The 26,742-nt window shown below is 45.6% G+C and overlaps 2 protein-coding genes and 1 long non-coding RNA gene across 4 annotated transcripts in view; all 3 read left to right on the top strand.

Moving 5' to 3' along the window:
* Positions 1-26,742, top strand: part of LOC310832741 — a 211,576-nt gene that overhangs the window by 173,369 nt on the left and 11,465 nt on the right. The gene's annotated exons all lie outside the window — the stretch shown is intronic.
* ASL (argininosuccinate lyase) lies at positions 18-20,012 on the top strand. 2 transcript variants are annotated; one of them, XM_083714701.1, is made up of 17 exons: positions 18-161; positions 6,224-6,295; positions 9,154-9,348; positions 9,865-9,948; positions 11,169-11,225; positions 13,658-13,755; positions 14,316-14,393; positions 14,679-14,756; positions 15,163-15,215; positions 15,521-15,583; positions 15,788-15,902; positions 16,837-16,921; positions 17,152-17,211; positions 17,714-17,797; positions 18,380-18,460; positions 19,079-19,185; positions 19,761-20,012. In XM_083714701.1, exons 2-17 carry the CDS (start codon positions 6,284-6,286, stop codon positions 19,903-19,905), a joined length of 1,395 nt encoding a protein of 464 aa, XP_083570827.1. In that variant the 5' UTR covers positions 18-161; positions 6,224-6,283; the 3' UTR covers positions 19,906-20,012. The 2 variants fall into 2 exon arrangements, with proteins under 2 accessions (XP_083570827.1, XP_083570826.1); XM_083714700.1 differs by lacking the exon at positions 18-161 and adding an exon at positions 5,911-6,020.
* Positions 22,052-26,742, top strand: part of GUSB (glucuronidase beta) — a 16,156-nt gene continuing 11,465 nt past the window's right edge. Inside the window, exons 1-3 of the mRNA XM_083714545.1 lie at positions 22,052-22,320; positions 25,043-25,231; positions 25,959-26,140. Of these exons, the coding sequence (XP_083570671.1) occupies positions 22,114-22,320; positions 25,043-25,231; positions 25,959-26,140 (578 nt within the window). The 5' untranslated portion in view covers positions 22,052-22,113. The remainder of the gene's footprint in view (positions 22,321-25,042; positions 25,232-25,958; positions 26,141-26,742) is intronic.

Here is a 26,742-nt window from a genome sequence, read left to right as displayed (position 1 = left end):
AGGCAGCGGCCGCTTCGCCTCTTTCCCCTCCGGGCGACGCTTCCGAGACGGGAGGGCGGCCCTGTCAGAGCGGAGATCTCGGCAGCCTCCTCCCGCCTTCCTCGAGGGAGTTCAGGGCGGACGGCTCTTTGCGTAGGAAAGGGAGGAAATAGTATATGAAGGTATCAATAATACCTTTCACGCTGGAGTATGACTTCTGCCCCGAGAAGGAATCGAACCCGCGTCAGTCTCGCAGCACCATCCTTATTATTATTATTATTATTATTATTATTATTATTATTAGTGAAGGGACAGATTAGGTCGCTTTAAGAATACTTTTTACAGTGTAAATTAAAATAACCTCTAGCATAGAAAGAAATCGAACCCACGTCCCTCTCGTAGGACCATTCTTAATCTTATTATGTAACTTTAAGAGTACTTTTTACAGTGTAAAATAACTTCTACCATAGAAAAGAATTGAACCAGCAGCCACCTTATAGCAGGTACACATCGTATTCCCACCACTGCTATTACCCCATTTTTTATTATCATCATCAACATCACTTCTCGGCCTTTTGGCTAAGATCAAGTGTATTATTATTATGATGATGATGAAATAAAAAATTGTCCGGTAGCACCTTATAGACCAACTAAGTTTATACCAGAACAAACTTAGTTGGTCTATAAGGTGCTACTGGACAATTTTTATTTTTATTTCAACTGCGTCAGGCCAACACGGCTACCTACCTGAATCTATTATTGTTGTTGTTGTTGTTGTTGTTGTCACTTTATCCACTGAAAATGACTCAAAGCAACTTGCAGATACTAAAACTCATTAACAACCTGTTAGGTTATCCCTAGTAAACCACACCATGTGTTTTAGAGCATAGCCAAGGCACGTTTATAAAGTGTGCCACTTCCCCTTATGTGGTGCAGCAATAAAAATGCTAGCGCATCTGCAAAGCTAAGCAGAGTCCGGTATGGTTTCAAATTGGATGGAGGACTGTGTGTTGAGATTCCTGCATTGCAGTGAGCTAGGCTAGATGACCCTGAGGATCCCTTCTATGAGTCCTGGGAACAGTAGTTTGGGTTCTGGGAATTGTGGCTCTGGGGGCGGGGGGGGGGGGAGAACAGTTCTCACGATCCTTTGGGGGAAGCGATGTGCTTTAATTTATTCACCAAGAGAAGGGCCTCCCCTGAAGATCTCAGAGCCTGGGCAAGTGAGGGAATACCATCTTTCAGATAGCTTGGACTTAAGCCATGTAGGGCTTTATAAGTCACAACCAGCACTTTGAATTGTGCCTGGAAACAGTGGAGCTCTTGTAGCAAAGGAGTCATTCTGCTTCCCTATAACCAGCCCCTGTCAACAGTTTGGCTGCAGCTCTTTGAGCCAGTCAAAGTTTCTGATCACATTTCAAAGGCAGCCCTTTGAGAGAGCCCTGTACGCCACCTTGAACTCCTTGGAAGAAAGGTGGGATATTAAATAAACAAATAAAATGTGCATTTGGTGTGGGACCGCGGCCCTGATCATGCAAGCGCTTCTTACGTTCTAACGCAGTGCAGCTACAGAAATTGTTTTCCCTTTTACTAATGCAGATCTACAACTCCTACAATCCCTGGCTGTTGGCCGTGCTTGTTTTTACTGATAATTTAATTGTTTTATTCTCTTTGTAAACCGCTTCGAGGTTTTTCTGCTACAACTGAGCAGTGTGTAAGTTTTTGGCAACAGCTAAGTCCGTATGGTATAGCTCAGCCAGTAGAGCATGAGAGCCTTAATTTCCGAAATATATAGCTTTGAACTCTATTGTACCTGTCACCTTAATAACATCAGAGTGGGGAGAGCTCAGTTAGTAGATAGTGAGAGACTCTTGACCTCACGGTCACGGGCTCGAGCCCCACGTTGGGCAAAAGATTCCTGTATTGCAGGGGGTTGGACTAGATGGCCTTGGTGGTCCCATCCAACTCTACAGTTCTATGATTCTATGAAATAAAAACAGCAGCTACGTTAAGTGGCTGCATGAAAGCAGCCTCTGGTTAGCAAAAGAGAAACATATATACACACACAGAGCTTTCTTGCTGGTCCCTGGCCCAGCCATGTTGCTAGACAACACAGAGAGAACAAAGGCACTTTGTCCCCTTTTTCCTCCCCAAAAAAGTGTGCTCAGCATAGCAACGTTTTTCGGTGCAGTGTTCTGAGTGAGAGGGCAGGGGGGCCCAGGGTCGCTTGTGTGCATGTCGGTATTAACTATTGAAAGCAGAGAGGCCCAGCGCCAGCTATTGTGAGTTTTTGTATTCTTTGTCATGAAAGATGTTTACTACGCTCAGCATTTTGCTGATGACACCAAAGTGTCTTTTTTCCCTCCCCTTTCCTTTCCTTTTCTTTCTGTTTCTTTCTTTTTTATAAAAAAGGAAACACGCACAAACATTCCCTATTCATTATAACAACTGGTTTTAAAAAAATAAAAATGTCAACACCTCTCCATACAAGTTCAGCTGATCAAGCATTTCACCAGCAGTTTCAGGATGTATACAGAATCTTTCTTGCAATGCTGAACATACTTTTTTAAAAAACTCATTTTAGCACCCCACATTCATTAAACATAATTGCTTCTTAAAGAATAAAGAATCATTGCTATAATATTCAGTTTTAAAATGGTTTAAAAGGAACTTTTATTTTTTTTGTACACATAAATCTAAGAATAATGAAATAAAAGAGTTTTATATTATGTTTATTATTAGATGTTTATTATTTATTTATTTATTTATTTATTTGTTGGTTTGTTGGTTTGTTGGTTTGTTGCATTTATATCCTACCTTTTTCACCAAGGAGCTCAAGTTGACTTACAACCCCCTCTTCCCCTCCAATTTCATCCCTGTGACAACCTTGCAAGGTAGGTTAGGCTGAAAGTCAGTGACTGGCCTCCAAGGTCACATCCAGCAAATTTTATTTGGACCCTTGTCTCTCCCAGGTCCCAGTTCGACACTACCCACTACAGTATACCACACACAAATCTAGGAATTTCTTACCTGTCCTTCACCAGAAAGTCCCAGAGTGGGTGACAGCAATGCAAAATGCAACATTAAAAAATACTTTTTAATAATAATAATAATAATAATAATAATAATAATAATAATAATAATTTATTATTTATACCCCGCCCATCTGGCTGGGCCTCCCCAGCCACTCTGGGCGGCTTCCATAAAAACCAAAAATACAGTAAAATATCACACGTTAAAAACTTCCCTGAACAGGGCTGCCTTAAGATGTCTTCTGAATGTCAGGTAGTTGTTTATCGCTTTGACATCTGCTGGAAGGGCGTTCCACAGGGTGGGCGCCACTACCGAGAAGGCCCTCTGCCTGGTTCCCTGTAGCTTTGCTTCTCGCAATGAGGGAACCGCCAGAAGGCCCTCGGCGCTGGACCTCAGCATCCGGGCAGAATGATGGGGGTGGAGACGCTCCTTCAGGTATACTGGACCGAGGCCGTTTAGGGCTTTAAAGGTCAGCACCAACACTTTGAATTGTGCTCGGAAACGTACTGGGAGCCAATGTAGGTCTTTCAAGACCAGTGTTATATGGTCTCGGCGGCCGTCACCAGTCTAGCTGCCGCATTCTGGATTAGTTGTAGTTTCTGAGTCACCTTCAAAGGTAGCCCCATGTAGAGTGCATTGCAGTAGTCCAAGCGGGAGATAACCAGAGCATGCACCACTCTGGCTAGACAGTCCGCAGGCAGATAGGGTCTGCCTATATGCTTACTCTTAAAGACACAAGACGTTGCCCCAACCATTTGTAGATTCAGTTACACTGAATTTTTTTCAGTATAATTGCTTGTGGTCCATCTGTCAATGTGCCTGGCACTTTGCAAGGGACAAGAAGGCAGGTCCTTGCCCCAAGGAGGTTACAATAAACAAAATGACATAGGGGAAAACACAACAACAGGGGAAAGGGAGGCAGAAATCAACATCTTCAGTACCTTCAGGGGAAATAAGAATCTGCATATCAAAATGTTGCATATGAATTTAGATTTTTTGCAATCGGCTAATGGGATACACAGCTTCAGTTGTTCCTTTAGGTCAGCCTTTACCATCTTGCTGCCCTTCAGAAATTAGGAGCACAACTCCCATCAGCTCATGGTGGAATACACAGTTCTCACCCTCTTACTCTCCATTTTATCCTCTGCAAAGCTAAGAGAAGATGACTGTCCTAAAGACACCCAATTAGCTTCATGGTGGAGTGGAGATTTGAATTCATGTCCTGGACCCTAGTCCAACACTCTAACCACTACATCCATGCTGGTTTGGATTGTGTTGTGGGTAGTGGTTTCTGAACATCACCCATTTTTCCTTCTGTAAAATGGGTATTTTGTGGTGCCTTAACTGCTCAGATTTCCACATGGGCCCAGGAGGGTTGGCGGACTCACCCCCTGGTTTTAGCATAAGGAGGCTTATGGGAGGGGAGTTACTGGTTTGTGGGGGTATTTGGGTCTTGTTTTTATTATATATTTTGTATTCTCATTTTGTATTTTTATGTTGTGAACCGTGGTATACAAATTTAATAAATAACCAACAAATAAATATTAAGCTTCCTATGTTACTTTGCTTCCCTGAGCCAGTGCAGACTGCATTTCTCATCACAACAGCAACCCAAAAGTTAGATTTCCAGACAGATTTTTTATAGAAATTAAGCAATCCAGATAAAGCCAGCGAGGAGGGGGAGGGAATATAACATCTCCTACTTAAATAAGTAAGCTAAAGTGCTTAACCTTATCTGATTTGTGCCATTAATAAAGGGGGGAACCCATTAAACAACATAGGTTATTACATGGTGCAAGGAGGGAGAGATTGATACATATGAAAGGAATTTGGACATGATGGACAGGGTTGCTTTTGAAACCATTTTCTTGATCTGATTTGTCAACCGCTGTTGGAATGCAGGAGTAGCAACTTAAAATCACCACAGCATAAAAAATAAATGATAAAAGCAGGAATGTGACATTCTTTGATGCACTTCATTCTTTGCCTCTTGGTTCTTAGATGGCAAAAGCCTTGCACAAACACACCACCTCTAATTTTGGAATATTTGATACAAAAGGGGAAGAGCGACAAAAAGAACAAAAACATAACATGATCAGTAAAACCAGTGGCGTAGCGTGGGGGGTGCAGGGGGGGCCGGCCGCACCGGGCGCAACATTTGGGGGGTAGGGTTAGGGGGCGCAAATCCACGGGTTAGGGGGCGCAAATTACTTGCCTTGCCCCGGGTGCTAACAACCCACGCTACGCCACTGAGTAAAACCAGTCAAAGGCAGCTAATCTAAAACATCCAAATAATAAAAAATCCAGCAATAAGCTAAAAACAGATCAAAACACGTGTCAGCATCCTACAACCAACATGTTTAATCAGTGCTGTGCACTGACTTTTCTAAGTCCTCCTGGGTTTCTTCGAAAAAAAGGTGGGAGATAAATGCAATAGATAGATAGATAGATAGATAGATAGATGATAGATAGATAGATAGATAGATAGATAGATAGATAGATAGATAGATATAGATAGATATAGATAGATATAGATAGATAGATAGATAGATAGATAGATAGATAGATAGATAGAGATAGATAGATAGATAGATAGATAGATAGATAGATAGATAGATAGATAGATAATAGATAGATGATAGAGATGGGGAGGTATCATCATAATCTAGCTATACATATAATACTTCCCTCTCCCCGCCACACACATAACTTGCTAAGATTTGGAGACAGAGTCGGTAAAAAAAACAAAACGAAACTCTGCAACAAGAGCGAGTTTGATATCTCTTGATGAGCTTAATCACTTCGAGCTATTAGGAATACAGATTTGAGAGCAGCCCTTCCAGAAGCGTTGGGGTAAAGCCAGAGGGTCGGTGGGTGGGGCCAACTATCCGATCTGACAGCAAGCCCCACCCAGGGGGCGTGGCTTGCTGGAGGCTGCCGCTTGAAAAGGGGAGCCCTGGGCAGCTTGGAACAGCACAGATCGGCTGGCTGGTGCTTCAGAGGCGCAGCAGGTGAGCCCATCGTGGGAAGCAGCTGCGGGGCGCTCCCTGGCGGTCTCTCCAGTAGCTTTGCAGAGAGGGGAAATGAAGCACCGCCTCTCTGTCTCGCTGTGTCTGTCTGTCTGTCTGTCTGTCTGTCTGTCTGTCTGGGATGGTAGAGGGGCAGGCTTCTTATGCAAGTGTCAAACCACCCCCAATCTCTGGCTCTCTTCCAGATTTTGCAAAGCTTGCTTTCTTTCTAAGCCAAATTGGAGGAGGAGAATACATCGCCAGACATGGCATCCGAGGTGAGCTGGGAGTTTTTGGAAGTTCACCTCCCCTCCCCACCCTGCACCCCCCAAAAAACCCCACTTTCCATCCCTGTCCTTTTTCACAATAAGATTTGTCATCGCAGAGGCTTCACATCAGAAATGAGTTTGAGCAAAATTAGGGTTTGTAGTTATTTCTGTGATTCATTTTCTGTTTTGATGGCACCGACAGTAGCTTGCATGCTGGAGAGGGCATGGTTGCAGCATGGGATAAGGATTTTTTGGGATGATGGAATTGACTGTCACCAAAGAGCTGGTGAAGGGTCTTACATGCTAAGAACCAGTTTCTGGGTTTACTTTTTTCCTCCTCCCTCCGAATCCCTTTTCCTTTTGTGTTATGTGCTTTACAATTTAAGCCGGAGATCAGGAGTTGTTTTATTACTGAGATTTGTAAACCACTTGATGAGCACTTTTTCCAGGGCTGGAGAGTAGGATGTGAATAAATAAAATACATGGTGTGTTCCATTGCTGCAAACCTTTTATTGGGGTTGTTAGCATGGTTAGCTGAGACTCGTATACCCTCCATGGTTACAGGCAGTGTACCTCTCTCACTGCTATTAGTGAACAAGGGCCTGGCTGTTAAACCATGCATATATGCGAGTTCATTGAACTACCCTCTGTTGGAGGCAGAGTACTGACCTAAACAGCCCCAAGAGGGCTATTCTTATGGTTTTATTTATAGCATTTAGATTCTTGACATCTGGTGCCTGAGTTTTCAGACAACAGCTATTGCTGAGTATCTAAGTTTCATTTATTTATTTTTTTGACCCGTCGTAGGATTGAATCATAGAACCTTCTTATTTATAGTGTGCCATCAGCTAAATGTTGGCAGATTTCAGGACACATAGAAGGAAGTTCTTCTTTACAGGGCATATAATTAAACTATGGAACTCCCTCCCACAAGAGGCAGGGATGGCCACAAACCTAGATGGCTTTAAAGGAGGATAGGACAAATTCACGGAGGTGAAGGTTATCAGTGGCTAGGAACCATCATGGATGCGCTCTGCCTTCAAAGCTGGAGGCAGCGATGCTTCTGAAAACCAGTTGTTGGAAACCAGAGGAAGGAAGAGATGCTCTTGTGCTCAAATCCCTGCTTAGGGGTTTCCCACAGGCATCTGGGTGGGGTCACTGTGAGAACTGGATGCTGGACTAGATGGGCCACTGGCCTGATCCAGCAGGCGGTTCTTATGTTCAAGAGGCAAATGAATTTAGGGTGGGAATGTGAGGGGTTTGCAATGCTGGAAGGCCCAGGGGTTGGGGAGAGATTGGAAGGGGCCAGGCTTTGTGGTGGTGCACCTGCACTGCATACAGAAGGCTCCTGGGGAGTCTGACGCCCTCCCTGGCACGTCCGTTTCAAAGGAACTCACATGGCTGAGGGCCATTTTCTGGTCACGTCAGACACTCTTGGGCAAGGTGAAGCCACAGTCTGATTTGCACATGCTGTATTGGAAGGATCTATACGGATTCCTAGAACTGTAGAGTTGGAAAGGACCCCAAGGGTCATCTAGTCCAGCCCCCTGCAACACAGGAACCACAGCTAGATAATCCCTGACAGATGGCAGCCCATCCTCTGTTTGAAAACCTCCATAGGGTAGAGGGCAAGCAGCTCAGTGGCAGAGCATCAACTTGGTGTGCAGAACCTCCCGGGTTCATTCCCAGATAACATCTCTAGGTAGGGCTGGGAGAGACTCCCTGCCAAAACCTCTGGAGTGCCACTGCCAGTCAGTGCACACAATTCTGAGTTAGATGGACCTGCGGTGCATCTCAGCGTAAGGCAGCTTCCTGAGTTCTTTGATTCAAAAGCATGAGGACTAAAATCTTAACTTTATTTTCAGGGCAAAGGCTGTGGCACTGTGGCAGAGCATCTTCTCTGCATGCAGTAGGGCTGGGATGGACCGGCAGCTCTGACTCAGTCCTGCGTTCAGAGACCCTTCCTTTTGAAAGCGAATCTTCCCCTAACAAGACTCGCTGTCTCTTGCAAAAAAAGAGTATTTGCAAGTGATGCTTCTCAATGCTAACCTCCATTACTGGCATTGCCTGGGAAAAAGAAGCATTTTTATTTTTTTAAGTGCTGAATGCAGGCTTCAGTGTGGCTTGACCCTGAAATGATATTTCCTGGCCGGCTGACCTTTGGCTCCTGAAGAGGCAGAGCAGTCACATGTTGTCCGCCTATTTGTTTTGAGGCAACGGGAGCAGTTGCAGCAACGGAATCCCTGTGCTGACAGAAGCAGATTGTGATCCACTGAGTGTTCTGCTGAAGATCAATAATAAGCTATATGTGCTGGATTCACCAAAATGTTGGCTGGGGGGGGGGGGGAGGGAGAGGCGGTGAGCTCCAGAGGTAGACCTGTGAGTCCTATGATTTCAGAATCAGACTTCAACATTTGAGGGGAGCTCTGCCGCGTGGGGGGGGGGGATGTCTCAGGTTCAACCCTGGTAGGGCTGGGAACGTGCCCTGCCTGAAACCCCGGAGAGCCACTACCAGTCAGTGCTAGATGGACCAACAGTGTAACGATGTACAAGGCAGCTTAGAATCATAGAACTGTAGAATTGGAAGGGACCCTGAGGGTCATCTAGTCCAACCCGCTGCAACGCAGGAATCTTGACTGAATCATACATGATAGATTTGCCATCCAAGCTCTGCTAACCCCCCCCCCCCCGCCCAAGGAAGGCTCAGTCCCCAGTTGCATTTCCAGATAGGGCTAGGAGATGTTCCCTGTCTGAAACCCTAGAGATCCGGTCCATGTGAACAGTACTTAGCTAGAGTTATTTCCTACATTCCTTCTTAATTTCTCATTCTTGCTAACCTGCGCAAGGCATCTTCCTTCTTTCCCCAGGGTGATAAACTTTACGGAGGAAGGCTGACGGGGAGTCTTGATCCCATCATGGAGAAGCTCAACTCTTCGATAGAGGTAGACCATCGCTTGGCGGAGGTTGACGTCCGCTCAAGTATAGCTTATGCCAAGGCTCTGGAGAAAGCTGGGATCTTATCCAAAGCCGAAGTGGAGAAGATCATCAGTGGCCTTGAGAAGGTATTGATCCGGGAACTTCAAAGCAAGCTTACAAGATTCAGAAAGGGTGCTTTGGGAGGCGGGGACTGTTTCGTTTTGAGTAGGGAACATTAGAATTTAAGAACTGGGGCCTGGGTGGGTTTGCTTCCCCTCTTTCCTTGCCAATAACAGGTTAGTAAATCTCTACTTCAAGAGCATGCAATTTGTATCTCCCCATCACATCAGTCTGGGATTCCTTGTTAGAAGGAAGAATCAACTTCTCCTTATCCAATGTACAGTTCCTTTTATAAGAGCACCCCAGAACCAAAAATATTTCTGTGGTGGGTGATGTCATCCACTTCCCACTATGCTGACACCCATAAGTGCATGCTGGCTCTTTTTGACTTTCTCCTGGAAAGAAGCAGGGCTCCTAAACACAGCTTCTTGAGCTCAGCTGTTAAATGCATGAATGGCTCTCTAACTCATCCCGCCACAAACACAAGCAGCAAAGACCGCCTTGTTAATTACTAACCAGCCCTTTTTCTGCTGTCTTTGTAGATTTCTGAGGAGATTTCCAAGGGCACTTTGGTGATCACCAAAACTGATGAGGACATCCACACTACCATTGAACGCAGGCTCAAGGTTTGGCGCACCTGTTCAATCTACGTTCTGTGGCTTTTTTTCTTCTGGGGACTGTAGATTCTATTTTTTTATGTTATATTTTTATTAGTTTTCAAATACAAAAACAAATTTATACATTCCATACATCTTAATTACAACTTACTTCTCTTTTTTGACTTCTCTCAATTTGTCTGCCATTCCTTCCTATTGTTACTTTTTACACATTTCTGTCCTTTTAACCCTTTCCCCTCACAGAGCTTTCTTAAAGCTTACAAACGTAATTTTATTATCACTCATTTTTTGCATATATTGGATAAACTTTTCCCAATCTTCTGTAAATCTTTGATCTCGTCGATTCCGGATCCTTCCTGTCATTCTGTCCAGTTCTGCATAATCCATCATTTTAGTTCTCCATTCTTCTATCGTAGGTAATTCCTCCTGTTTCCATTTCTGGGCCATCAATATTCTTGCTGCTGTCACTGCATATAAAAATAAGTTCTTTTCTTTCTTATTTACCTCATTACCTGTAATGCCTAGTAAAAATGCTTCTGGTTTCTTAACAAATGTATATTTCAACATTTTCTTCAATTCATTATAAATCATTTCCCAAAAGCATTTTACCTTCTTACATTCCCACCACATATGAAAAAAGGTACCTTCTTTTTCTTTACATTTCCAATGGGGATTCTAAGGGATTTTTGGCTATGTCCATTTCAGGAAGAAGCAAGCTTCCCCTTACCTCCTGTTTGTCCACCAAAAGAGATCCATACCCTAATTTCCAGTGTCCTAATGGCCCTTTTGGGCTACAAACACGGTTGGATAACTATAGGACAGCAGGATTATAGAGGCCGAAAGCACAAGCAGGTCGAAAACAAACCAAGCTTTAGATCCCCAGAGCCCTACCTCCCCAAACAGGCAAACCTCTCAGAATCATCCCCAAGCAAAAATAAATAAATCACCTCAAATTATGAAAATAAAAAAGGGATGGACATGGGGCCTAAGTGGGTGCCAAGGGGGCTGTCTGAGGAGACCATGGCGCCTGCAAACACCACATCAAGGACCCCAGCTTTAAAGTAATGAACCATGGTTTGTTTGTTTGTTGGGGAGACAACCATGGTTCATTTGGCAAAGCATTGCTTCAGACAAACCATGGCTTAGCATTACATGCAAACTTAGCCAATGAATAACTGTTTTCAAGATCTAGCATTGGACTGACAATGACGATGACTCCTTTTTTCCAGGAGCTGATTGGTGATGTGGCTGGGAAACTTCACACCGGAAGAAGCAGAAACGATCAAGTAGGAAAACAAGAGTGGATGGCTTATTAGCAGTTTTAGCTATCCTACCTGTTTCTCTCTCTCTCTCTCTGTCCTGTTTCCTAAATGTAGTAGCAGATGGTATTGCGGGAGGGAGCGTTCTGAAAAAGCTATTCTATTTTAAAATATAAGGTTGAGTTTCTGGTCCTTGAAGCTTTCCAGATAAGTCACACTTCCAAAAAATCTCACAAGATGGTGGGGAAATGAGGAGGGATTCTTGTAGACACCCTGATTTAAGCCATTGCCCTTTGCCCCTTCCTGTGTCCAGCCGAAGTCAGATTGTGCGAGGTTTAGGGATTTTCTGATACAGAGGATAAACAGCCAGTAATCCCACATTTCTGAACTCGGGAGTTGCACCATCATGCTCTGAATCTATTTGCATGTGATCAGCTTTCCGGCTCCTCTTCTGCAACTCCACTGGGGTGGGGATGGTGTTTTCGGGAAGGGCCCTTCCTCCTTGCTGAGGTTGTAACAACATAAATAAGAGAATCGGGTCAATGGTCCATTTAGTCAAGCATCAGAGGGAGCGGGTGGCGCTGTGGAGTCACTGCATCCCCTTGATCATTAGGGTTGCCCTTTTCTGAACCTTTTCCAATATCCTTTTTGAGATGAGGCGACCAGAACAGCACACAGTATAACTCAAATGTGCTTTGAGTTACCACCGTATCTCCAACTCAGCTGCCATTGTTTTTCTCCCTAGCCCAACAGCTCTGGTACCCAACACTCTGAACCGAGTACAACGAGCTATTCATTCATAGCTACTGAGCTTTCTGTCTCTCCTTTATTATTATTAAAAATATGTTCTTGGTCTTGGGGACCAGTTGCTTGTGTAAAATTCGGAGTCTGTTTGCTCTTTCAAGGTGGCCCCTTTCCATAGCTGATTCCTCCAAAGCCCTCTTTTCCTCCTCTAGCCCAGAGCTGTTGCAGTTGAGAGGCAAAGTGGCCTGGTGGTTAAGGAGCTTGTCAGCATCTCTGAAGGCCATGGGTTCAAGTCCTGCTTATTCTCACACTGGATGGCCGCCTCCAGTTCACTCAGCAATGAAGCGGTACCTGAACTGTGGCAAATATATCTTGTATATTGATTCCTGCATTCCCCACAGCCAGATACTGGCCCTTCAGGCCTTGTAGGGAGCTAACTGGCCTCCAGCTGAGTGCCCCCCCATGCAATTCCATACATGGTTACTTGGAAGTAATTCCCACTGAGTTTAATAGGGCTTACTCCCAGGTAAGTGTGTATAGGACCAAGACATGCAGGTTCTTATCAGGAGACCCTCAGCAGAAAAATCTGCTTTTGCAGACAAGTTTCCATGACTCACTACCTGAATTTTTTAAAATTAGTAATAGTAATACATTATTAAATGACCAATTTTTAACCCACGGCAGAGGCAAAGGAGTTGGGGGATGGAAGCAGGGGCAGACCAGGGATGTGGTCCTACCCAATTAGCCACCGAGGTGCAGGAAAATGTTTGCCCAGAATGTCACTGAAAAGGGGAAGAAATGTTTCCAAGCTGTAGGAAATAGAAATGTGTTTTAATGAATTCATTTTTTAAAGTGTGTGAGCATATGTGTGCAAGACAGTTAAGGGTCATAGCTCAGTGGGAGAGCAATGCTTTGCTCCTGGATTGTTAGTTTGCAAACTGGAGAGCTGCTGCAAGTGAGTGGAGCCGGCATTGAGCTAGATGGACCAATGGGTTCTGTAGAAGGCATCTTCCTATGGAACCAAATTCTACTCTCCTCTAAGTCAAGCCCATGGGATCTAGCCCTGCACTCTGCTGCTGCTGCTGCTGCTGCTATAGCTCAGTGATACAGCACCTGCTTTGCACACAAGGTCCTGGGTTTGTTCTCCAATGGTGTCTCTGGGTAGGGCTGGGAACCTGAAACTAAGAGGCCTTCACTCCTATCCTCCACACCCTCCAGCCCAGGAGGAGAGAACAACGTGTTTCTCAGAAGTAACAGCTGTGCTCCAATAATGCACCTCTTTGAGGCCAGGGTAAAGGATGTCCACTCCAAGCAATCGAATGCTATATGGATTCTAAAACAGTTTTCTTGGATGCCATCGGGACCTTCTGCAGGTTTCTTGGGTAGAAGGGCTTGGACAAAACACCCTTCACTGCTCCTCTTCCTTGGCACTGTTGCGGTTGGCATGCCCACTAGGAAAAGAGCCAAGTGAGCTAGCCAGGGGCCACAGGGCAGGGCTCTTTTTCAGTGTGAACCCCCCAATCTTAGCAACTGCCCAGCCACTATGACACGTGGTGCGTGCCTTTGGAACGGTATCCTTGACCGGCTAAACTGATCCCAAATGACCTTCTTCAGCATCCTCAGTGAAAGGGGCCAGATCAGCGTCTCCAGGTGGAATTGTTGGTCTTTCTTCCATGAGGCCTGAGAAGTGAGATACTGTGTGGCTTTTCTTCCAGGTGGTGACCGACCTGAGGTTGTTGATGAAGAGCTCTATCACAGTGCTTTCCGGCCACCTGCAGCAGCTCATCCGCACCCTGGTGGAGCGTGCTTCTGCGTAAGCTTCTCTTTATTTTCTCCCTGCCCCTCCGCCACATTTTACTTATATATATATTATTGCATTTATATCCCATCCTTTTCCTCCAAGGAACTCAAAGTGGTGTGCATGGTGCTTCTCCATTTAATTCCTGATAACAGCCCTGCGAGGTAGGCTAGGCTGAGAGAGGCAGTGCCTGGCCCAAGGTTGCCCAGTGAGCCGAGTGGTGGATTCAAACCCTGGTCTGCCCTAGCCCAACACTCTAACCACTAAACCACACTGTCCCCTCTTCTTGGACTAGTCACTGGCTGCCAGTTCATTTCTGGGGACATCTTTAATGGCTGGTATTGGCTTTCTGAAGCCCTAAGCTGGAGGAGGGAATCTTTTCCTTTTCCCCAGTCCGAGGACTACATTCCCTGTTGGGCAACCATCTGTGAGCCATGTGTCAGAAAAGGGCAAGGCCAGAGGCCAATAATGGGTGGAGACAACACTGCAAATCTTTGTGCAGTAGGCAACAAACTTGGTCCAAAGTCAGTGAAATGTGATTTTGTAACTTGGTGGTCTCCTGTGTTTCCTTGCAGTGAAATTGAAGTGATCCTTCCTGGTTACACCCACCTGCAGAGGGCTCAGCCAATCAGATGGAGCCATCTCTTATTAAGGTAACGGATGCCTTCCCCACCTTCTGCAGTTCCTTCTAGTAAGTTGCCCCAATCCATCCTGCAGCAGCTTTCAACCTGGAAGGGAGAGGTAGTCTCTGAGCGTGTGCAGAGTGCTAGGTCACCAAAATCTGCTTTCTATGATCCAGGAGGCTCCAGATCCAAGAAGTAAAATTCCTTGGCCCTGGCGGGTAGGCGGGCGGGCGCCTCTTTTCAGAGATGTGGGTTTGCTTCCTCCTCTTCCTCTTCCTCTTGACTTCCAAGTCTCTTCCTCTTGACTTCCAACAGCCATGCCGTGGCTTTGACCAGGGATTCTGAGCGTCTCTCGGAGGTGAAGAAGAGGATTGACGTCCTGCCTTTGGGAAGGTAAAAACTGAACCTCCTTCTGGTGTTAGTTACACCTGGGCCAGCTAAGACCAGTAGCTCATCATCACCTGTGAATCTTGAGGATGTTGCGTGTACACCTGTCTCCTTTAAGAATAATTGTAATGTAATGGACCAATATATCCTGTAACTGCTGACAGCAAATTGTTAGTATGCATAGGGAAAGGAGGGAAGTGTTTTCTCAATTCCATGGCTCCCACCCCATGTACAACCTCCCTGCAGGGATGCAAAGGATCTTGGCTGGGCAATGTGGGCCTCCCCTGCTAGTCGGCTTCAGCCCTTGCTGCCCTTCCTCTGAACGGGAGGTTAGAAGAGGTTCCTTTTTGGGGAGGAGGGATTCTTTCTACCTCGTCTCTCCATTTATTTTATTTTATTATTATTTTTGCAGTGGTGCTCTGGCTGGCAACCCCCTTGGCCTGGACCGTGAACTTATCCGTAAAGGTGAGTGGTGCATTTTCCCTTCCAAATGAAACAGAGCAAAACCATTCTTCCAGAAGTTGAGGGAGTTCATTTACACACTGCCAAAAATAAAAGGAGCCTAGATTTTACGCTGAATTGGTCTGAGGTGTTTTCTCTTTTCCCCCTCTCGCACAACAATACATTCACTTTCTTTCTCTCTCTCACCCCATTAATCTACTCTTCGCTTGCGACAACATCTGCATGCAAAGTGAATCAATCTGACTTTGTTACTCTTTTGCTCAGATTTCCTTGACGTGTCTCTTTTTGTCTGTCTTTTTTCATTCTAGAACTCGAGATGGCCTCCATCAGCATCAACAGCATTGATGCTGTGAGCGACCGTGACTTTGCGGGTAAGTGTGCTGTTTTTTGTGTCAGGGCAGAGTTCCGAATATTTGGAATCGGTTGCAGGGGGCAGGTTTGCAGAGGACTAGAACCTTGAAGGCTTTGCAATAAGAGTGAGCTAGTTCAAACAGGACAGCCTGATGGACTCTATTCTTGTTCCCTGTTTGAGGGCAACCAATGAGATTTCTTTTCCCCTCATTTTTCCCCTCCAGTGGAGTTCCTTTCCACTTCTTCTCTGCTCATGATCCACCTGAGCAAATTAGCTGAAGACCTGATTCTCTTTGCCACAAAGGAGTTCGGATTCATCACTCTCTCCGATGCATTCTGGTAACGCTGTGGAAATTCTTAACCCTGTTCTGGGGATTCCTCCGGCAGCCTTGCCCAAACAGAGGTGGAAGGGCCACCTTTTCAGAGAATATTTAGCAATGCAGGGGTCCCTTGTAAATCTATCATTCTATGTCCAATGGTTTTTAAGCTAGGCATTTGGGGATCTGTTTTCCTTGCTCTCACTTATCAGGAGTTTCTGAACGAGATGGCTGATAGGGGATTAAAAGACACCCCCTTGCAAAGATGACAGCTTCCTCCTCCACTACACTGATATTCCTGGGGTCATGCTTCTAGCCCACATGGCACAATTAATGAACTGCAGCTTGTGGTCTGACTGTGCACTGTAAGGCACAGAGGTATTGACATACTTAAAAGATTTGGGACTAGGGCACAAATTTGCATATGCTAATACAGTATAAGCAAACATAGAACTTAAAGTCAGAGGAGTGAAAAGAAAACTTAATCCCCCACCCAAATTGTCTTGGATAAATTCTTCCATTAATTTGCACTCTGCAGTGGTTTCCCTTCCATTCAATTCAATTTCCACATGGATCGTGCTCCAAATAATTTCAGTTCCCCTTATATTATCACCAATCATCTCAAGGTAATGCAAACTTTTAATTTGTTCCCCTTCCCAAATGAATACGCCAGGCAGTTACTCAGCTCAACCCAGCTTCAGTTCAATTTCCCCCAAATTCATTTTTATTTTACTCAAACACTCTGAGATCTGTGGCTCATAGCCTTGTTTGTGCCTGCCACTGCCCCTAATGGGGCATGTTCCAGAATCCTCTGCAATTTCAAGCAGAGCAATACAGTATAGAGAGGTTGCTTTTCTCCCACCCACAGAGAGGCTGAAAAGTACTGCTGCGGCCTGAGAGGTTGAACCAGATCTTGCTTTTCTCTAAGTGTGACATACTCTGTTTTATTTTCAAAGCACCGGGAGCAGTCTGATGCCTCAAAAGAAGAATCCGGACAGCCTCGAACTGATCCGTAGCAAGACTGGCCGTGTGATTGGAAGGGTGAGTGCCCAGGCTTGGTTCAGGTTCAGTCAGTGACAAAGCCTCGAAAAATTTAGTTGTGATTCCTGCATTGCAGGGGGTTGGACTAGATGACCATTGGGGATATGTTGATCTTTCCTTTAAAAGAAAAATCCAGTGGATTTGTCCATACATGAATGTATTTGTGACACATACTTTTTCAGTGTTATTAAATGCCCTCTCCCATCTCATTCCTTCCTTGTTCTTTGCAGACTATTGGACTTCTTGTGGTACTGAAAGGACTCCCCAGTGCCTACAACAAAGACCTGCAGGTAAAAGGATGGGGGCATTAATGGCTTTACCTAGGTCCCCGTTACAGACTGCCACCTTCTGGCGCAGCTGGGTTGCAGCTGGGGCTTGGATCGAGGGTAAGAAGCAGAGGATCTGCGGAACTTCTTGCCACAAGATGTGTGCAGCGCTCAGGTTGAGAGAAGGCTTGAGTCTGCTCTCTGGGTCAATGTGGACAAATTGCAGGGGACGGCCATCGCCTACAAGGCCTTGCTCATGAGCTTCCCGGGGGAAACTGACTCATTGATGTCAGACCCTCCAAGTGTCCCTATGTTCCAGGGACATCTCTGATTTAGAGAAGCCGTCTGTTTCTGATTTGATCCCAGAATGTCCTGCTTTTCCTTAGGATGTCCCTATTTTCATTGAAGAAATATTGGAGGGTATGTGATGTTTTGCAGGACCAGGTGGGCCTTCTCGTCTGGTCCAGCAGAACATTTCTCATGTAAAAAGATAAAAGCATTTGTCTGTTTTTCCCCCTGCAAACAGGAAGATAAGGAGGCCGTGATCGATGTGATTGACACCCTGAGTGCCGTGCTTCAGGTCACCACTGGTGTGATCTCTACTCTCCAGGTAAGAATTATTATTTTTTAGGAAGGTTTGCCCTTACTTGCTGAGGAAGCACATATGCGTTCCCATTCTCTCCCCCTCTCTTTCTAAGGCTGGTTCCAGACTGTTACAATTTCTCAAATTTGGTATACCACCAAATCCCAGGTTGCACAATTAAAGTGGATTTGATTACAGTATTTTAAATTGGCTATCCATTATACCTGATGTCTTGCAATGGAGCATTCATTACTCTTGCCAAAGGTTTCTGCTGCTATTGGGTTTCTTTTCTTTATTTCTTTTTAATGAATTTCATGCGTTTTTGTTATAAATGCATTTTGTGTAGTGTGTTTTTAAGCAACCAACAAGTTCAATGTGATAATAGGGGATTTGTAAGCAGAGACCTACGTAGAACATGGATGTTAGTTTTAATCTGTTTTTTGGCGTTGTTTTCTTATTCCCAATTGTATCTTTGGAATGTTTTAAAGAGCTGCTTTGACTGATAACTTGATTGTTTTGTTCTCTTCGTAAACCGCTCTGAGGTTGCTGCTTTTCACAATCAAGTGGTGTATAAAATTTTAAAACAACAAAATAAATATTCTCTTTCAGATCAACAAGGAAACCATGGAGAAAGCCCTCAGCCCTGATATGCTGGCTACGGATCTTGCCAACCTCCTGGTTCGCAAGGGGGTGAGTGTCTAAAGCAGGGGTAGCCACCCCAATGGTGTTCCCTAGAAGCTGGGACCAACAGCCAGGAATGATGGGAGCCCCAAAACATCTGGAGGGGGCACTGCACCATGTTGGTTACTCCCGATCCAAAGTGGTAGATTCCACTTGCATTTGTACTTGAGAGCTGTGATCCAGCGACTTCCCCAGCGGATCTGGGCCTGGGTGGGCACCACCATGCAGGGCCACCAAAAACTGGTCTCCTGGAGAAACCACTGCAAATTTCTGCTTGCACAGTAAATGTGGGCATCTGTTTCCATTACATTCCACTACATAATTCAGCAGGGAACACCCACCCCGAGTTTCAGATAGCACAACCTTTTGATGCAAGATGGGCTGGTTTTCCAAGAGATGACCCCCCTCTCCAACAGGTGTTTGGGTGCTCCTTGTCTGCGCGATACCCCTCAGACCAAATGGACCACTGACCTGATCCAGTAGACTCTACTTGTGCTCTTAAGGTTATTCTAGGGTGGAAGCTGCCACAGCAACCACCTACTCTTCGTAGATTCAGTCTGAAGATTGCAGGGATCAGATAGGTCTACGCAAGGGAAAGCTCCTGACTGTGTGCTTTTGTGATTGCAGATGCCGTTCAGACAAGCCCACACTGCCGTCGGGAAAGCAGTCCACTTAGCTGAGACCAAAGGAGTGACTCTTAACCATCTATCCCCAGAGGACCTGAAGAGCATCAAGTAAGTGTCACCCTTTTGCAAAACGTGAAAACCAAGTTTTGTGGATTTGGAAGGAACCCCAGCGGCCATCTAGTCCAACCCTGTGAAATGCAGGAACCTCAATTGCATCATACATGACAAAAGGGCATCCAACCTCTGCTGTTTCTAGCCCTCACGGCTGCAGACCCAAGGCGTCGACATCTTATACTGCGTTAAAACCATTCCTTCCAAGAGTCTCTCTAAGGCAGAATGTTAGGTGGCCAAAGAGAGCCATCCCAGTTCAAGGATACTTCCAGCCAGTCAAAAAAATATATATATTCTGGGGGCTTTGAAGGAGTATGGCTTTTGTTCAGAGATGTGTGGCCTGGGGAAGGCCGAGAGAACTGGACAGAGTAACCTGTTAGGTGTACATTTGGCCTCCTGGTCTGAAGTTCCCTCACCTCTGACACAGCTCTGCCCTGCATGACTGTCTCTTGGTCACTTGAAAGAGTGACCAACATTATATTTAAATATATATATATAGAGAGAGAGAAAGTTCTCTGGATATTGTTGAATACTCACCGACTGACCTCTGGCTGCATTTTCTTTCCCTCCAGCCCCATGCTGGGAGGTGACATCTCCCAGGTGTTCAACCAGCAGAGCAGCGTGGAGCAGTACACCTCCCCTGGCGGGACGGCCAAGAGCAGCGTGACCACCCAGATCGAGCAATTGAAGGAGCTCCTGAAGAAGCAGAAGGATTAAGCTTTTGAGTGTGGGGGAAGGAAACTATCCCTTTGCTGCGGGTTGTGCTTATCACGTTTAATCCCGAGTTAATAAACACAGTGGTGTATTGGATTTCACTGAGAAAACTTTGTTGCGTGGTTTTTCTCCCCTTCCTTTTCTCCTTCGTTACAACTCTTCCTGCATTGCAGGGGGTTGGACTAGATGACCCAAAGGTCCTCTTCCAACTCTACAATTCTGTGATTCTAATGAACAAGTTCTCTCACAAGGAAGGGCAGCTGGATCCTCCTTCCATCACACCCTCTTGGTGTGACGGACTCCTAACTCCCAGCAGTCAGCATGCCAGGAGTTTGAGGGCCCTATCAGACGGTTTGCGTATGGGGTACAATCTCTCTCACACACAAAACCACATTCATGGTTTAATGAATAAAATAAACTCAGGTTAGCTCCTGTACAGTTTTCACTGAGGGTAGCTGCTGGCAGCCATTTTGTCCAGGGGTAAATCCTGAGGAGAATTTTGGAAAGCATCCACACCTGAGAATTTGACACCTGAGAGTTTGATAACAAACTGGAAAATCAAGTTTCTAGTCCTTATGGTTTGAAGCAGAGGGGTGGGAAATGCTGTGGGTGGCAGTGCACTGCAACTTAAAGCGAGTGTTTAAAACACTTTTGTATTCACAAGTGAATGTGAGGGGAGTGGTTTGGCAGCCTGCTGTGGTATAAGGTGTTCTGAGGAAAATGTAGGCCTTCACACTCATTCCTAACAAAATTTCAGTTCAAGAGGGGGGGAAAGATTATGGATATTCCCCGTCTTCAGAAAGACCCCACTAGTCCTGCTTTTAATTGTTCTCTCAGTGGTCTAACTGTCAAAGTGCACTTGTGAATGAGGTCTGAACGGCTTCCTAATACTGAAGCTTTACTATAGCAGGGTCCTTGAACAAAAAATGAGGCTTCACAAAGGAAAATATAAGCAAGATGCTGAAAAGATGTCTCTGCCCCAAGCCACTTGCAATTTTAATATAACAGGATGTGTGTCTGAGGAAAGCATTGCAGCAGAATTGGGTGGTACCACCACCCGGGGAATGATGGGATTGCAATAATAAAACAAAATTAACAGGGCAAAAACACTTTAAAAGCAGCTATTTAAAACCTTAAAGTAATGATTAAAATCAGGGGTAAACTAAAAGCAGATTAAAACACATGTCAACACGCTACATATCTGGGTAGGCTTGCCTTAACAATGTTTTTCAGCAGTCGACAAAAAGAGTACAGTAAATGCTATTGTCTGGTGTTTAATAGGCAGGGAGTTCCGAAGTGTAGGTACTGCCACAATAAAAGGTCAGTAAATAAATATCATAAAAGCATAAAAATGTAAAGGCAGAGTGTCTTTAAGCACATACAAAGTATCTCGCCTCTTGAAAAGCACCACCCTTTCTCTTCTTTTATAAAGACAACACATACAAAGCAGGAAAATACAAAGAACGCATGAAAGGCACAGACTTTGCCCTCACGCTTGCAATCCATGCTGCTGATTCTGGTTTGGACCGTTTGCATAAATAAGTGACAACTGCGTAACTCCGCAGTCTGCTAATCATTGAACTTGAGTGACAGTAGAAAAAGAAGCAATAGGTTTATTGTGGAGTCAGCTTTCCATAGGGAGGCAAAGTTGCGTAGTGGTTAGAGAGTTGCATGAGAACCTGGAAGACCAGGGTTCAAATTCCAACTCAGCCATATGAAACTCACTGGGTGACCTTGGACCACTCACTGCTTCCCAGCCTTACCTACCTCACAGGGTTGTTGTGGGGATTAAATGGGGGGGGGGAGTCGTGTGCTTCTTGGGGGAGAAGAGTAGGATATACCATCAATAAATAAAACAAACCTGATAATCTCCTAATTTTCGCTGGGGATGATGGGAGTTGGAGTCCAGCAACATTGGGAGGAAAGCCACAGATATTCCCTGACCCTACTTGGTTCCTGGAAATAAATATTTTAAGTCATCCAAATACCTTTTTTTAGTTTGTTTTACTCCCTCTGACATATCAAAACCTTAATACTAGCAAAGCCCTGGCAGTACCCTCAAGCAAGATGGCTGCCTCTGCCTCCCCATGGCGGGAAGAGGGCGTCTCCTGAGCATACAGACTCGGATTGGCTCCCGACAGTCAGCTGGGCTGGAGATCAGCCGACTGCCTCTCCAGGCTCAGCAGAGAGCGGGTCAGGCTGTCTGGCAGCATGAAGCTGCTGCTTCTTTGCGCCCTGTGCCTGGTCCTGGGGTGCTGCCAGCAGGGAGGCGCCCTGGATGGAGGGATGCTGTACCCCCGGGAATCTCCTTCCAGGGAGCTGAAGGAGCTGGGAGGCCTCTGGAGCTTCAGGGCAGACTGGTCAGAGCGCAGGGATGCGGGGTTTGTGGAAGGCTGGTACAAGAAGCCTCTCTCCCAGGTGAGTGAGCGGAGAAGGCGGGCACCATCAAGGTGAGGCGGGATTTTTTTTTTAAGCTGCTGAGATAAATTTTATGAAATAAATAAATTGATTGCAAAAGCAGCGACCTCAAAGCAGTTTACGAAAAGAAGGAAAGCAATAAGCTTGTCGTGGAACCGTAGAATTGAAGAGGGGGAAGGGACCCCAAGGGTCATCCATTTTGACCCCCTGCAATACAGGGACGCAGGTGGCGCTGTGGGTAAAAGCCTCAGCGCCTAGGGCTTGCCGATCGAAAGGTCGGCGGTTCGAATCCCTGCAGCGGGGTGCGCTCCCGCTGCTCGGTCCCAGCGCCTGTCAACCTAGCAGTTCGAAAGCACCCCTGGGTGCAAGTAGATAAATAGGGACCGCTTACCAGCGGGAAGGTAAACGGCGTTTCCATGTGCGGCTCTGGCTCTGGCTCTGGCCAGAGCAGCGATGTCATGCTGGCCACGTGACCCGGAAGTGTCTCCGGACAGCGCTGGCCCCTGGCCTCTTGAGTGAGATGGGCGCACCAACCCCAGAGTCTGGCAAGACTGGCCCTTACAGGCAGGGGTACCTTTACCTTTACCTTTTAATGCAGGAGCTACAGCTAAAGTGTAAGAAACAGTTAAAACCAACGATTGGAAACCTTCAAAAAGAAAAATCAACAATAAGCTGAAAAACTGAAACGAATGTCGATATTCTACATGCTTCGGTAGGTTTTGCCGAAACAAAAAAGGCGCCAAAAAGAGTATAGTGAATTATGGGTTTAGTTTTTTAGTTCTTGTTTGATAGCAACATCTGAGAATCCCTAATGGATCAAGCCAAAAGCCCTGTTCACCTAAATAACCAACACAGAGGCTGCCATGGGTGTAGCCAAGGGGGGCAGGGAGGAGCAGCTGGCCCCCTAAATAAATAAAAATCAATAAAAACCAAGGTTCTGCCCCCCTCAATCCTGGCTATGCCCATGGTTCTGTCTGCCCAGATGCTTTGAGGGAGCCAACAAGTGGGGGGGGGTTGGGGGGAATGCAATGTCCAGACCCTGTGGTCCCCCCCAAAATCTGGTACTCTGAGGTACACTGCCACTGAATATGGAGGTTTGACTTAGCTTTCTGGGCACACAGCCACTGGGTAGATGTGGGCTTTCTGTATTTGTGAACAGTGCCCTGGGATCTTTGGAACAGTTTCGTTGGAAAGATAGAAGCTGAGAGAGCAAGGAGTTGCCATTGATTGCCCTTCAGCTCCAACAGATAGGAGAAGTTTAGAATATCAGGAAGTGGCTCAGCATTTCTATGTGCAAGAGTGAGGAAATGAACTGTTAAGTGGAAAGCTGGTGAAATAATTGTTTCCCCAAAGAGCAGGAAGTAGGCACGTGCATCTGTGAATCAGGAAACAGAAAGGATGTTATTTAATGCATTAAATATGTTATTTAATGCATTAAATTTAAAGGATGTAAATTTAATGCATTGTTTTATTTCACTGTTCAGCTGAAAACGTCTTCCGAGAGCACTTTGCAAATATCAATATTAAGACAGTCTATGCCTTTGAGTATTCCAAACTCAAGTATGCAACACTAAAGGAAAGGGCATTGGGAGGGAGGAGGGGAAAAACAAACTCAGGCACAGTTGATTGAATAATCACCTGGAATTGAAAGGTTTTCGAAAAGCAGAATGTGCATGATCATTAGTAACTTGCTAACAGCAGTTTAAAAGTCTTACTGTGTGCTTCAGAAAAGGTGAGTAAAATCAAAGATTGGGTTTGTGGTTCTCCACTGTTTACACGTTAGACTTTAGGCCAAAGAAAATAGAAATGTAAATAGTGGGTTGCTTGTGCAAGTGAGCTCTTTGCAGCTTCAATGAATGGAAAACAGTGCCTGTACATTAGTGCCCTCTACTGGCTTCTGGGTGTGATTGCCACATTTAATCTTCCAAAATGATCCTGTACTCTAAATGGAATCGCCTGAGGCCAAGACATGATTTAGCAGGTCAGAGAATCACAAAATTGTAGAGTTGGAAGGGACCCTGAGGATCATTCTAGTGCAGAGGTCAGCAAACTTTTTCAGCAGGGGGCCGGTCCACTGTCCCTCAGACCTTGGGGGGGGGGGCGGACTATATTTTGGAGGGGGAAAATGAACAAATTCCTGTGCCCCACAAATAACCCAGAGATACATTTTAAATAAAAGGACACATTCTACTTGGGTAAAAACATGCTGATTCCTGGACTGTCCGCAGGCTGGATTGAGAAGTCGATTGGGCCAGTCCAATACAGGAATATGCAGCTGTCCCATATGGGGATTGAACTTGCAATCTTGGCATTATTGGCACTATGCTCTAAGCAGAAAAAAATAATAACTTGCTAAGTTGCTCTGTATCAGGCAGATTTTTGAAAGCAGAAGAGCAGAAAAAAAATACGTTGGCAACCTAGATAAAAGTTTTCTGGAGTTTGCTTGTTTGTCAGAATGTACAAACTGCTATAGTTTTGGAGAATATACGAGTGCTATGTAGAAATGAAACACAAAATGGAATACAGGTCATAAAACCTAGAAGAATCATGCCCCTGGTATAGCGCTGCATGTCCCAGCTGTAAAATCCCGAATCTTGTGCAACCTTTCCAACATGTTTTCAGTAGGTGAACCCAGAGTTTCTGTGTCTGGACCAAATTCCAGGGCTGCATGGGAGAACATCTCTGCCCTGTATGCCCAGCATACCTTCCTCATCTCTTTCAGTCTGGACCAGTGATTGACATGCCAGTCCCCGCCAGCTTCAACGAGATCACGCAAGATCCAAAGCTGCGTCAGTACATTGGCTGGGTTTGGTACGAGAAGGAGGTGTTCCCGCCAGCCCGCTGGCTCCTGAGAGATCCTGGGACACGAGTGGTGCTCCGGGTTGGCAGTGCAAACTACTACTCGATTGTGGTGAGTATGGGGCTTCCTGGGCAGTGCAGCTCCCCATGGAAGCCTGCCTGGTTTCTGGAACCATTGCATTTTTTTATTTTCTGCATTTATGTCCTGCACTCTTCTCCAATAACCAAAGGTGGTGTGTATGGTTCTCTCTCTTCCTCATTTAATTCCCAAAACCAACTCTGCAAGGTAGGATAGGCTGAGAGAAGAAGAAGAAGAAGAAGAAGAAGAAGAAGAAGAAGAAGAAGAGTTTGGATTTGATACCCCGCTTTATTACTACCCTAGGGAGTCTCAAAGCGGCTTACATTCTCCTTTCCCTTCCTCCCCCACAACAAACACTCTGTGAGGTGAGTGGGGCTGAGAGACTTCAGAGAAGTGTGACTGGCCCAAGGTCACCCAGCAGCTGCATGTGGAGGAGCGGGGAAGCGAACCCGGTTCCCCAGATCACACACACCCCCAGACACACTCAGTGAGCTTCTTGGCTGAGTGAGGATTTGAACCCAGGCCCTAGTCTGACACTCTAACCACTGCACCACCACAGCCTCTCAAGTTCAGGAGTTATTACATGTGAATGAGGAGCCTGTGGCCCTCTGGGTATTGATGGCCAATAGCAAGGGATGCTGGGAGTTGTAGTCCAGCCACAGCTTTCCCACGGCTCCAAGTCATGTGACCTGCATGCCTCCCTTGAGGCCCCATTGTTTAGAGTCTTTGCACCTAGATACCCCGTTTTCTTTCATTGTAGTGGGTGAATGGGGTCCAGGTGACTGAGCACGAGGGCGGACACCTCCCCTTTGAAGCCGAGATCAACCAGTTCCTCCACGATGCTCCAGGAGAGCCTTGCCGAATCACCATTGCTGTCAACAACACCCTGACTCCCCACACGCTGCCTCCGGGGACCATCCATTATATGGAGAACGAGTCTATGTGAGTTGAAGGCCTCGCTGAGGAACCCAGCAACCCTCTAGCCAAAGATTCTGGGACGTTCTGTCTAGAACAGGTGAAGGAAGTCGCTCTAAAATGCGTTTTGCCTGCTTTTATTCCATTGTGGTCCACTGGTGTAGGGAAGAGGCTTTCTTCTCGCACATAATCTTGGGTGTTTTCTTGGGTTTTCCCTCCCCCCCCCTTTAAAAAAATGGATTAAGCATATTATTTGCAGGAAAAACAATCAATTCAGTTTCCCTCAGTCAGATTTTGTAATTTTGTGGAATTTACAAAATCCCAGGTGCTGCAACTTTACCAAGCGGTTTAGGCATGTTGGCATTTCTTATTGGTTTGCTCTCCGTCAATTGTGAAGTCTCTTCAGCTGTTGAACTTCCATGTGTTATTACATGTCAGCTGCCTTTTAACTTGTAATGTTACAAACATTACAGACCAATTATCAAAACCTTCCATACCTCAGCTGTTAAAACTGGGTATTATTGGGTACATAATAGCAAAATCAAATATTGTGACTCGCTGAATATTCAAAGAGTTTTTGATGATGGATCAACAGCAAAATTTGCAGAGAACCAGTAGAAGCACATCTA

Source organism: Podarcis gaigeae (genome assembly GCF_964106915.1).
Source record: "Podarcis gaigeae genome assembly, chromosome: 15".
Lineage (NCBI taxonomy): Eukaryota > Metazoa > Chordata > Lepidosauria > Squamata > Lacertidae > Podarcis > Podarcis gaigeae.
Note: the sequence above shows the minus strand (reverse complement) of the source record. Positions and strands in the feature narration are given on the sequence as shown.